Source organism: Pelmatolapia mariae, linkage group LG12 (genome assembly GCF_036321145.2).
Source record: "Pelmatolapia mariae isolate MD_Pm_ZW linkage group LG12, Pm_UMD_F_2, whole genome shotgun sequence".
Lineage (NCBI taxonomy): Eukaryota > Metazoa > Chordata > Actinopteri > Cichliformes > Cichlidae > Pelmatolapia > Pelmatolapia mariae.
Window position 1 is genome coordinate 32,388,868 of NC_086237.1, and position 12,648 is coordinate 32,401,515.

Genomic DNA, 12,648 nt, shown 5'->3' on the forward strand with positions numbered 1-12,648 from the left:
TACAACATATGGACTTCTATGGTTTGATTTATTTGCATGTGTGGACTGGATGGATTTTTACCGATATTTGGCGAGAATTTCATATTCATATGCGCCTTTTTTTTAGGAAATTGGGGAGATATTCAGTACTTATTTTACTCACTGTATATTCGTACATTTGACAGTTGAAATGAGCAGTAAATCTGTTCACAATGCACAGGTTTATTAAAATTTACTGTTGAAATGCTACATCTCTTCAATCCGTGCACATTCTACACTCGATAATCTGTTTATATTAACCCTATAAAGCCCTTTGTATCATATTTGATACATGAGTTTCTGAGACTTCTATCTCATCAACATGATCAATACTTGTCATAATTTCAAAATGTTTTGGACAAAACTCTTTTTTTTTGTCTAACATTAACATTGTTGTTAACAAAAAAAAAAAACGCCCAATGTATCAAATACGACACAAAAAACATATTATAAATATATAATAAAAATGTGTCATGAACAACATGATATAGCAAAAAAAAGTGTATTTTGTTAAAAGGGTTAATAAATATCTAAGTTCCCAAAAAAATGGGTTGGGGTTGAATGGGATGAGTCTTACAGGGTTAATGGTCAACACAAAACTTTCATCTTCCTGGTAAAGCTGAACAAATGCTGATTTTGGATCGTGTTATCAGAATTACTCAAGTAATACAACGAATTATAGTAAAGACAGGTACTTGGTAAGGGTCACAATTTTAACAAAATATTTGTGTCTATCATAAACTCTATGGTGGCTCCAGTGGTCAAGGTTTTTCAGGCAGCAGTATTTTCATTGTTTACTAAAGTTTAATTTTATATGTTATTATATACCCAGACTGACAATCATATTTGACATATCTCTTGCAAATTTGGCAACAATATGACAAATATTGCCTGTCACCGGCAGGGCTGGACTGGGACAAAAAATCGGCCCGGGCATTTTGACTAGAGACCGGCCCACCAGGATAGAGATTGAAAATGTGACGTCATTCAGGGGTAAAACCGCAAAGGATTCTGGGAACTTGAGGCAAGAGGTACTAGCGCACGCAGGCTTTCAATTGAACTCAGTTACACAGCGATAAAAAGAAACCCAAAAAATGGCAAGAAGCTGTTGTATTATTAACTGCAATAGCCGGTCGCATGACAGCCACGGGAAGCCGACGGGTAAAGAGATCGTTTTTTATCGGATTACGTCGTTGAAGAGAAATTTTTTAAGCCATGTTTCCGAAGTAAGAGCCGACGGATGGTCTGGATATACCAAATATAACGTCCCAGAACACTCCAGCTCACATGTTAGTCTGCTCCAAGCATTCCCACAAAGGTCAGAGTTTTGTAGTAGTTAATATGTCATTGTTCATAACATAATTGGTGATATAGGTTACAAGCAAGTCTGGCGCTGAACAGAAATTGTCGCGCTATGCTCCTTTATTTATTGTGCATAAATAGTGAATTGTCCTGACACAATATTGCGTTTCGCTTCTGTTATTACCATGGTACATTGACAAAAACATATACTTTTATTCACAGGATAAAACAGTTGTTTTGTATCACTAATTGTCCAGTGCGATTACAGCGTACAATATTATTGTCACTGCTACATTTCTGTAATGCGTACCAGAAATTATTTCCACTACTAATTAATTACCGTTGAGCTCAAAGGTTATATTAATAAACGGTTAACGAATGTGTATTTATGAAGACGATTTGTGAGACTGGTAAACTTACCTTTGTTTGTACGATGGTCTTTCGTTCTACACAGTGCATTTCAAGGTCCTGTACCCATCCGTCGGTAAACTGTACCTGGGCTTGTTGCAGTGACCTGAAGTTACTAAAAACTTCATGAGTGTATGCACTCACTCCAAGAACCATATAATTATAAATCTGAGCGTGGTGAAAGTTGGGCAGCACGCTGACGTCTTTTGTCCACTCTGTGTGCTCGTAAGGGTCTGACCCTTTCACTCCTTTGATTTTTTCCTCTTATCTTTTCTTTGCCTTTTCGTCGAGTCTGTCTTTGTACGGTCCGGCATTGTTCTCCTTAGTTTTGTACATTCCTTTTTTGTGCGGCAAAGAAAAACCAAGAAGGTATTGGAACCGGAGAATGAACGTTTTACGGTGCTGAAAATGCTTGCATTTGATGCGGTACTTGGATTGTTTTGCCTCGAGTTTCCGGCATGCAATGCGCGAAAGTCACGTGATCTGTCAATCGCTATAGGAAAAACCTTAAATTAAGACCAAGAACACTAGAGGTGAGACATAATCATTAATTAATATTAAAATTAATAAATGACAGATTTAGTGATATTTTCATAAACACCTCCTTTCCTTTTTTTGTTCTCCATTTTCTTTAGTTCGTCTATAAGATTGCTAAACAAGGGGGAGGGTGCATCCGGCCTCCTCGGCTGTAATTGGTCCAGCCCAGAGTCGATCATGACCAATTGGCCAATCCAACACCTTTCATTATATATACCCTTCCTAAAAAAAAAAAAATCCATCGGCCCATAAAAACAAAAAATCGCCAGCGGCCCACCGGGCAAATGCCCGGTATGCCCGATGGCCAGTCCAGCTATGGTCACCGGTCATATACATGCTTGACTTATGCACATTTCGTTTACTCCTGTTTTCTAAACAGGCAAGTGCACATAGACTATTTGAATTTGTGTTTGATGTTTGATGTGTTTAATTAACCACTTAGTATTAAAAATTAACTCCAGTTACACTTGCTCGCCTAGATGGCTAAATGGTGAAGAGGACGAGACTGTAATTCTATTGACACTTTACAAGATGACAGTGAATAAAGTGCGGGACCATGTGGTGACATATCACCATTCATATAAATGAGTGCAAACGTCACTTTTTTGAAGCTGAGGTGCAGTCACTGCACAAACCGTCATCGTGGATGATCCTGACCACCATCATTAGACCCCCACTTATTGGACAGGCACACAAGGATAGAAAGAGGAAATCTTTCATACCACATGATATACCTTTGTCTTCAAAACACGCACATCTAGCAAAGAATCATGCACTTCTCATTTTCAACAGCTTTATTTCAGTTCATTTCAATCCCATTTCTTTCTTTTACTATTTTTTAAAAACGTTTAGACCACTAGTTTTTGGCAGATATTCAAAAAATGCTAAATCTTATAGCAAAAATACAGCTTTCCAGTCATATTGATTCAACTTAATTTCACCCGATATTTTCCCGCTGTGCCCCATCAGTGGGGCTTGCTCAACTGTTTGAGAACACTCATGTCCAGTAAGACTCTTAGAGAAATCTTATCTGCTTTAACAAAATCCTTTAAACCTCAAAATATAGACACATATAAATGCAGACCATTGGTGACAAAAAAAAAAATTAAATTTATGCAACAAAAACAAATGTTTAACAGATAGTAGAAGTTTAAGAAGGAAAAAGACTCAGAGAGAGAACTAATTTTGAGTCATAGTTTTTTTGATCCACTGGAGTTGTTTATCTGAGAGAAAAGCATACACTCCAGGGTGTGCTTTGTTACCACACTCCTTAGGTCCAAAGGAAGTGATTCCTGTTAGCACACCATTGCAAAACAGCGGTCCTCCTGAATCTCCCTGTAGAGAAAATTATAATATGATGTGTCACTGAGTGTTTCTTCATTCACTGTGTGTTTGTATACCACTCTGCATTTAATTATAAGTCATTAATAATCTCTGCCTCTCGTCAACAACATGTCTTTTTCCTGTCTTCCTCCCTCTGCCTCCCACTGGTCGAGGCAAATGGCTGCCCCTCCTGAACCTGGCTGTGCTGGAGGTTTCTTCCTGTTAAAAGCGAGTTTTTCCTTCCTACTATCTCCAAAGTGCTTGTTCATAGGGGGTCTTCTGATTGTTGGTGTTTTCCTGTATTATTGTAATGTCTTTACCTTACAATGCTTTAAGACAACTGTTGTTGTGATATAAATAGAATGGAATAGACTTGAATTTATTTAGTAGTTTATTTTTTCTGATCATTAACAGTTAAAGTGGTAAAAATGATTGTTAGGCATACATACCTGACAGGTATCTGCTGTCTCTGAGCCAGCACATATCATGCTGCTGGTGATAACAGGTTTGAGGTTGTAATAGGCACGTGAGTTGCACTTCACTCTGTCAATCACTGTTACATTGACAGACCTCAGGACATCTGACATTTGCTTGGCATTGCTTTTAGTTGCTCCCCATCCAGCCACCACACAGATGCTTCTATCTGCAGGATCTTTGACAGCGTTGACCAACTTGAGCCAATTAACTGTCTCGGTTTTCTTCACATTCTTGTTAAGCTAAAATTTAAGATATAATTACTTAAGCATAGTGAATTCATCATTGCCTTAATATAATTTGTACAATAAATAAATAAGATAAAATTAAACAAATTTTAAAAAAACACAATTTTATTTTAAATGAAATCACTTAAGTCGACTCAACATGAAGTCCGTCTTTAATCACAATCAAAATTGCAAGACTAAAGTTGTAATTCTATTTTGAACAAAAAATTAAAAATACCATAAATTTTCAGGATTGTGCAGCTTACACTTACTGTTATATCCTATACAAAATCCACTCTTCCAAGAGGGCATGACAAATGTGGCAATGTGCCTTGGCTCAACAACTGTAATCTCCACTTTCCCACCCTTTTCTTGAAAAACAGTTTCAAGATTTAAAGATTATTTTGAAATTTCAACTTTATTCTCAAAATGATTAGTAATGCTTTTGTGCGGCCCTGATGCTCTGTCGTACAAACATTAAATGAAAAAAGAAAAATTATGTAAATTTTGCAGAAAAGCATCTTTCTCTTTCTGGTCTCAGGTGGAATTTGAGCTGTTGAATTTTGAACAGATGCGAAGATGAGAAAGACCTTATTTTATATCGGAAGTTAAATAATCATAAGTGACAGCCTGGCTTTGCAGTTGTATTTATCTTGATTAAACATTTGCTCTTCTTTCTTAATATGTATTATGTAATGTCAGCAAACATAAATTTTATAGAAATCGCTAAGGATCGTTTTTCCATTCTGTTATCGTCACCTTACCTTGAGTAACATGAGGTCATTGACCTTGTCTTTTGCATCAAAACAGGGATGAGGAAAACTTTTTTTCACCTTTTGGATCTGCTTTTTTTTATCTCTACTGATGGAGTGCACTCCCAGCAACACGTTCTTAATTCTAAAAGAGCCAAAACAGTGCAGTGTTAAATTAAAGTTCAATTATGGCATAGGTTTACTAGCCAAGAAAGTGTCAAATAGAGAAGCAATGAAGATTTGCTTTCTCTCTGATTACTGAGTGGTTACATGATAAAAATACTAAGGTCAGAATGTGGCATGTAGCTGATTGGAGTATCATGAAGCTTAAACATGTTGACTAGCATGATATTTTAAATACCCATGATGAAATGAATTTTTTTGTGATCCAGTAAAAACATAAACAAATGCTTTAGATTCCTACTTATCACAGTGAGCAGCAGTCAGGACCCATGCTTGATCAATTAGTATCCCTCCACAATTGCCCTTGTTACCCTCAAGCAGAGCCATGAAAGGCAGTGAGTGTGGCTGGACTTCATTCCCTCCAATAATCTCAGAACCGTCACCTAAAATGACAAATATTCAAAGAGATCACTAAGATAAATGAGTCGACAAGCGCTTAAACCAAAGACAGAAAACTCTCTGCACACCTTGCTTTGTAAGCCTATAAGACATCTATGTGACACAGATCACAGAATCTATACACAAAATACCTGAAGCACATCCAAATACAAATTCTAACATTTATTAAACCTTTAAAATTCATGTAGGAGTGATCAGGAAAAGTGAAATTAGACTCCAACTAACCATAGTTGGTTTAGTATTAAATAAATCAAAAGCAGAAGAAATTACTCACTTGACTGAACAATGAGAAGAACGACACATGAGATGAAGACACAGAAACATCCGAGGCAGTACATTTCTTCTTATTTGGCTTTGACTAAAACACACTCTGGTGCGCACACTCGTCTTTATGTATTAAGCCCAAAGGAAGTGGTCTGAAAATTCAGCATAATGGGCTCAAGCAAGGCGTGGGAATGCATTCATTTCAAAGATAGTGGTAGCATTTACAATTATTCATAACCATGTCTTTTTTCTATGTCGTTGCTGAGGTTTGTTCTGTCTGGTGTACTATGAGTCATCCTTGAGTGTACGTGTCCATAAATCTACTTGTATGAAAAAGCTAAAAGAGTGTATTGATGTTAAAAGAAAAAGCACTTTACAATAACTTTACAGTTGGTGTAGAGATTATTTCCTTATCAGACATGTAGCTTTGAAGCAGCTTCACCTGTCAACTAGTGCCAGTAAGAGACAATGAGGCATGTCTGTCAGCAGACAGTCCACAGATACATCCTGAAGGAAACATCTCAAAGGTAGTGCCCAAAAGAAGAAGGGACTGATTATTTTCAAATTATTAACAGTTAATTACTTAATTAAATGTATAGTCATTAAGTGGATGTTTTCTATGTTGACATTACTGTAATTAACTACTACTCAGAATGAGAAGTCAACAACCAAGACAGTATGTGCAAGAAAAAATTGTTCACAGCCCTCTCTTTTTTAAGGTTTGTAATACGGGAAGTGGTGAATCTTTCTGGCTGACAGGTTGAATAATCTCACTTTGTTGTTTTACTTTCATGGGGTTTGTGTGTCCACAAAAAATGTGTTTTATCTCATGTGTTTCCAGCAAATGTAATTGACCGAAACAAACAGGAGCACTTGTATTTCTCTTGGTATTTTATGTCATTTGCAAAAAGAGAAAATATCATTTTTTTAATTAACAAACATCTTTGTTCACAAAAAAGAAAAAAAGAGCAGAAAAGGGGTAAATATGTCATTTGCCACTGCAGGAACTAGGTGATTGTTTGTTTTTTCCAAAGGAGTAAATCTGTGTTGGCCAAGAGAAAGAATATAGTACTGGCTTTTTATGTCTCAAAGCTAACATGTCAACCTATATGTGCAATCTGCAGTGACAGTATCTAAAATATTAAATTGTAATCCATCACCTATCACAGTGACTGTGTCCATTTTTGGTAAACAGAACGGCCACAAAGGCAGTTATCTTGCAAATATTTGACTCATCTGACTTCAGTTCCTGCAGTGGAAATGGCTAAGCACAGCTGAACTACGATCACATGTGTGTATAAGAAGGAACACGAGAAGCTTGAGAAGTATCAAGGGCTCAGAGGAGAGCTGCAGAAGATGTGGAGGGAGAAGGTAACAGTGGTCCCAGTATTAATCAGAGCACTAGGTGCGGTGACTCTTAAGCTAGGTGAGTGGCTACAGCAGATCCCAGGAACAACATCGGAGATCTCTGTCCAGAAGAGCACAGTCCTAGGAACAGCTATGATACAGCGTAGGACCCTCAAGCTCCCAGGCCTCTGGTAGAGGACCCGACAGAGACAGCAATGACAACAAGACGTCAAAGATTTCCATCTTGTTTAGCATGTTGATGCCTCTAGAGTCATGAAATTTCAGTTTGCTTAATTTATTCATGATTCAGTTGAGTCGTTTTTCTGACAAAAAAGAGTAGACTCTAACTGAACGTGTTGTTCCGGGTCTTGTTAAATTAATATATATATTTAACCGCTGACAGACAAGAAGTATAGTTATAATAAAACAAGTTAACATATATTTACTGTTAACTTTTTCAATTCGTGATTGTGGTTAAGGAATATTAAGCATTTTCAGCTTCATTTCAACTTTCTATTTTGTGGTTTTTTTGCTGTGTATTAAGTTGTAGTAGCTCCAAATGGCTGCAAACTGAGGTCAGGTCACTAAACAAATTATAATGCATCATGGATAATCCTAACCACCATCATTCAATTCAATTCAATTCAATTTATTTATATAGCACTCTTCACAGGGTAAAAACCACATAGTGTTTCACAGTAATAAAAAAACAGAAATAGATTTAAAAAAAAAAAACATTTAATCATAAAATACATAAACAGGACATCTTTCATACTGAATGCAATAACTTTGTCTTTACAAGACATTTATCTAGACACTCTTATCTCAATATGGCATCTGATTCTTGGTGTGCTTGCTTTTTCTACATTTAGTAACCCAGACCATTGGTTACTAAAGTACAAAACAAAACAAAAGTACATTACAGAAAAGCACACTTCTATCAGTCAACTGAATTTCACACCATATTTCTACAGGCTGACAACCACTGATTTACAACAAACGTTCAGTAACACTCTGCTTTAACATCATCCCTAAAATCATAAATATAGACAGATATAAATGTAGACTTGTGGTGGCAAAATAACACAACTGAACTTAGTATCCCTCTTTAATTTAAAGATGGAAGCAGGAATGATTCAGAGAACTCATTCTATTTTAGATCCCTTCATTGTATTTTTGATCCACTTGAGTTGTTTTTCTGACAGAAAAGAGTAAACTCCGGGTTTCTTAATGAGACCACACATCCGTCCAAAGGAAGTGATTCCAGCTAGCACACCATTGCACATGAGAGGTCCTCCTGAATCCCCCTGCAAAGAGAGCAATAATATGAGGTTCATTTTTTCATTTATTTTTTGACTCATTTACGGATCAAGTAGCGAAGTGGACGGTGAGGCGTACATACCTGACAGGTATCAGCTGTGTTTCTACCATTCGAACCAGCACATATCATGCTGCTGGTGATAACAGGATTGAGGTTGTAATAATCAGCTGAGTTGCACTTCACTCTGTCAATCACTGTTACATTGACAGACCTCAGGACATCTGACATTTGATTGACATTGTTTTTAGTTGTTCCCCATCCAGCCACCACACAGACGCTGCCAGCTTTCGGCTCCTTACTGGTTTTGGCCAGCGTGAGCCAGTTTACAGCTTTGGTTTTTTTCACTTTCTTGTCCAGCTGAAATTTAAATAATACTTATTTAACCATAATGGGTTCATCATTGCTTTTATAGAATTAGTAAAAACAAACAATAAATAACACATTTATCATATTTGAGCGAGTGCATGTATATATTTGAGCTTATATGTATAATTTTGACTTAGAGAAAATTCAACAAAAACACATTTTCTATAAATTCCTCTACATATAATTATCAGCAATCTTGGATCGCTTTTCCATTCTTTTGTAGTCACATTACCTTGAGTAACATGAGGTCATTGACCTTGTCCGTCCCATCATAGCAGGGATGAGTCAAACTTTTTTTCACCTTTCGGACCTGTCGGAAATCTTTTTCATCTGCTTTGATGGAGTGCACCCCCAGCAACACCTTCTTAATGCTGTAAGAGCAAAAATGGTGCAGAGTTAAATTACAGTTCAGTTATGGAATAGGTTTACTGACTAAGAAAGTGTCAAATATGGTAACAGTGAAGCAGAGCAGCACTTGTTTCTTGTAAAGAAGTGTTCAAGCCCCTGAGCTGTTGTGGTTTCTTGAGTCAAATAACTATCTGCCAAATTATAGCTGCTATAATGAATGCTGAGTGGAGCATCATAAAGAGGAAATGTTACTGACTAGCATGACATTTTGAAGAATCATAGTGCAACATCTTTGCAAGATCCAACAAAAATTAAGATTGCAATTTTCAAATGTTAATGTGAAAGATTCCTACCCAGAACAGTGTGCAGCAGTCAGGACCCATGCTTGATCAATTAGTACCCCTCCACATATCGGTTTGTCACTCTCCAGCAGAGCCATGTAAGGCAGAGAGTGTGGCTGCACTTCATTACCTCCAATGATCTCAGAGCCACGACCTAAAGTGACAAATATTCAAAGAGGTCATTGAGATGAACAGATAAATTCTCTTCACGCCTTCCTTTGTAAAACTAAAAGACATTTAGATCACACAATCTACATGCACAACACTAAACAAAGCATAAGAAACAAGCAGAAAAACATTACCATGACTTAGGCACATTTACATCAATTAATTCATTAGTATTAAATAAACAAATGCACAACAGATGAAATAACTCACTTGACTGAATAATGAGAAGGACAATACATGAGAGGAAAACACTGAAACTCCTGAGGCAGAGCATTTCTTCTTGTTTCGCTTTGATCTAAATAGACTGAAACACACTATGGTGCACAAAGTCGCCTTTATGTAAGCTCAGAGGAAGTGGTCTGACAAATGGAAATTCATGTGTCATGAAAAGCGGTCGCAAGCATGAGGTGAGGATGCATTCATTTCAAAGCCACTGATCCGATTTACAAGTATTTGTAAATCTCATGATCTGTGTGGCACAGTGCAAGTCATCAGTGGGTGCAGGTGTCAATACATGGACTAGTGTGAAACAGTTGGAGGAGGACATTATTCATGTTGAAAGAACAAGTCCTTTACAAGAACTACACTATCAGTCAAAAGTTTGGACACACCATCTCATTTAATAGTTTTTCTTTCTTTTCATAGCTATTTACATTGTAGACTCATATGGCATTATGTAGTAAACAAATAACTCAAAACATGTATTTATATTTTAGATTCTTCAAATTAGCTACTCTTTTCTTTGATTACTGCTTTGCACACTATTGGCATTCTCTCGATGAGTTTCAATGAGGTAGTCAGCTGAAATGGTTTTCCAACAGTTTTGTAGGAGTTCCCAGAGATGCTGAATATTTGTTGGCCCTTTTGCCTTCATGGCAAAAAGGGCTCATCAGATCCCAAACCATCTCGATTGGGTTTAGGTCAGGTAACTGTGGAGGCCAAGTGATCTGGTGCAGATCTCCATCACTCTCCTTCTTGGTCAAATACCCCTTAGACAGCCTGGAGGTGTGTTTGGGGTCATTGCCTGTTGAAAAATAAATGATGGTCGAACTGAAGGCAAACCAGATGGGATGTGGTGTCGCTGAAGGATGCTGTGGTAGCCATGCTGGTTCAGTGTGCCTTCAATTTTTAATAAATCCCCAACAGTGTCACCACCAAAGCACCCCATCACACCTCCTCCTCCATGCTTCATGGTGGGAACCATGCATGTTTCTGCGTCGTACAAAAACACGGTGGCTGGAACCAAAGATTTCAAATTTAGACTAATCAGACCAAAGCACAGATTTTCTCCACTCTAATGTCCAATCCTCATGTTTCTTGGCCCAAACAAATCTCTTCTGCTTGTTGCTTTTCCTTAGTAGTGGCTTCCTAGTATCTATTTGAGCAAATCCACAAAGGTACCCTGACAAAGCCCATCTGTCATGGTCCGTGTGAGCAGCTGGGTGTGGCTGGTGTGGATCCCGGCCTCCTGTAACACTAGCGTTCCCCCACCAAGCACTATATTGTATATCACGAAACACTAAGTTCCTAGGTTTAGTCTTTCTTTGTTTTTCCTGTGCCATTGTAAATAAAAACTACTTCAGTTCAACTATTTTGCCTCCACACTTCATCCCGCACTTGGGTCCAGTTCTTGTACAGGCCTCTGGCCCCCTTGACATAATCTGTGAAAACCATTTCAGGTGACTACATCATGAAGCTCACTGAGAGAAGGCCAAGGGTTTGCAGCACTGTCAACAAAGGAATCTAAAATATAAAATATATTTAGTTACATATGTACCCTTAGGCCCCCTCCTCGATTCAGAGATGGTCGTTTCCTTTTCCCTTTACAGAGGGTACATCTTTCGCCATCTTACAATGCTGTGATTGCAGCCATTCCCCAACTCTCTGTGAATGGTACTCATGGCCATTGATCAGTGGGCTTTGGTCAGTGGTTGTTGATCAATGGTCATGAGAATTAGCATAATTAAGATTAAGGAACTGACCTCCCAGCCCAGTGTTTATAAGGTTGGGGAAACCTGCAGTCAGCTGAGACTGAAGAAGTCACTTGGATGAGTGACGAAACGTTTCTCCCACAAAACGCTACGTCCAGATGAACAGAATCAACTTTTGGAGATTTACTTACCTGGATGATTGAGCATGCATCAAGATATTTAGTTACATACATGTGCTTCATAATTCCGTATATTTTGATTCATATATTTGATGGCTTCAGTGAGAATCTACAATGCAAATTGTCATGAAAATAAAGAAAACCATCAAATGAGAAGGTGCGTCCAAACCTTTGACTGGTAGTGGTCACTATGGTCACTTTTTTTTTCTCTGTAGAGGTTCTTTTCTGTTTTTCTTATCAGACATGTGACTTTGAAGCAGCTTCATCTGGCAGCTAGTGCCACTGAGAGTCAGTGAAGCATGTATGTTAGCTGGGACTCCACAGATATACCCTGAAGGAATAATAATCTTCTCTAAAATATGGAGCTTAGTATTTAGTCTGTAGCCTTTTCAGTTATTTGGAGTCTGAAGTTAGATCGACAATGATGATGTTTCCAACCTGCAAACATCGTCCTCTAGTCAGGTATCCTTTGTGTTCTGGGATGTGGCAAAATACCATTCATGTTTAGAGCACCCAGATGGTTAGTGTGGGATAGCAACTAGCTATACAAGTAATTTAAATTTTCAATGCTATTGACTAGGCTAGAAGAGAGCACATTCTTTCTGTATTTGCATCTGTTGCTCCAGCCCCAGACACATCTGACCAATAAGCAGACTAAATGTTCTCATGTGGTTTGTAGTGACACGTTTTGGTTCACTTGGAGTTTTTTTCTATGTGAAAAGAGACAAAACCACAGGAAAACCTACCCCCCACCCCCCTC

At 37.8% G+C, this 12,648-nt stretch overlaps 2 protein-coding genes across 2 annotated transcripts; both read right to left on the bottom strand.

Moving 5' to 3' along the window:
• Positions 1-3,444: 3,444 nt before the first annotated feature.
• Positions 3,445-5,961, bottom strand: LOC134639216 (granzyme A-like). The gene is made up of 5 exons (XM_063490327.1): positions 5,898-5,961; positions 5,466-5,607; positions 5,054-5,186; positions 4,038-4,304; positions 3,445-3,600 (listed from the first exon to the last, which is right to left on the bottom strand). Exons 1-5 carry the CDS (start codon positions 5,959-5,961, stop codon positions 3,445-3,447), a joined length of 762 nt encoding a protein of 253 aa, XP_063346397.1.
• Positions 5,962-8,379: 2,418 nt separating this feature from the next.
• On the bottom strand, positions 8,380-10,052 carry LOC134638332 (granzyme A-like). The gene is made up of 5 exons (XM_063488840.1): positions 9,989-10,052; positions 9,623-9,764; positions 9,154-9,292; positions 8,637-8,912; positions 8,380-8,541 (listed from the first exon to the last, which is right to left on the bottom strand). The coding sequence occupies exons 1-5, from the start codon at positions 10,050-10,052 to the stop codon at positions 8,380-8,382; spliced, it is 783 nt and encodes a 260-aa protein (XP_063344910.1).
• Positions 10,053-12,648: the final 2,596 nt, after the last annotated feature.

Coding starts and splice junctions, on each gene's coding strand:
- LOC134639216 (XM_063490327.1), bottom strand. CDS start 5,961: ATGTACTGCCTCGGATGTTTCTGTGTCTTCATCTCATGTGTCGTTCTT. Junction 5,608..5,897: donor TCTTCTCATTGTTCAGTCAA/GTGAGTAATTTC, acceptor TTGTCATTTTAG/GTGACGGTTCTGAGATTATT. Junction 4,305..5,053: donor ATGACCTCATGTTACTCAAG/GTAAGGTGACGA, acceptor CTTAAATTTTAG/CTTAACAAGAATGTGAAGAA.
- LOC134638332 (XM_063488840.1), bottom strand. CDS start 10,052: ATGCTCTGCCTCAGGAGTTTCAGTGTTTTCCTCTCATGTATTGTCCTT. Junction 9,293..9,622: donor ACTGCTGCACACTGTTCTGG/GTAGGAATCTTT, acceptor TTGCTCTTACAG/CATTAAGAAGGTGTTGCTGG. Junction 8,542..8,636: donor ACACAGCTGATACCTGTCAG/GTATGTACGCCT, acceptor CTCTCTTTGCAG/GGGGATTCAGGAGGACCTCT.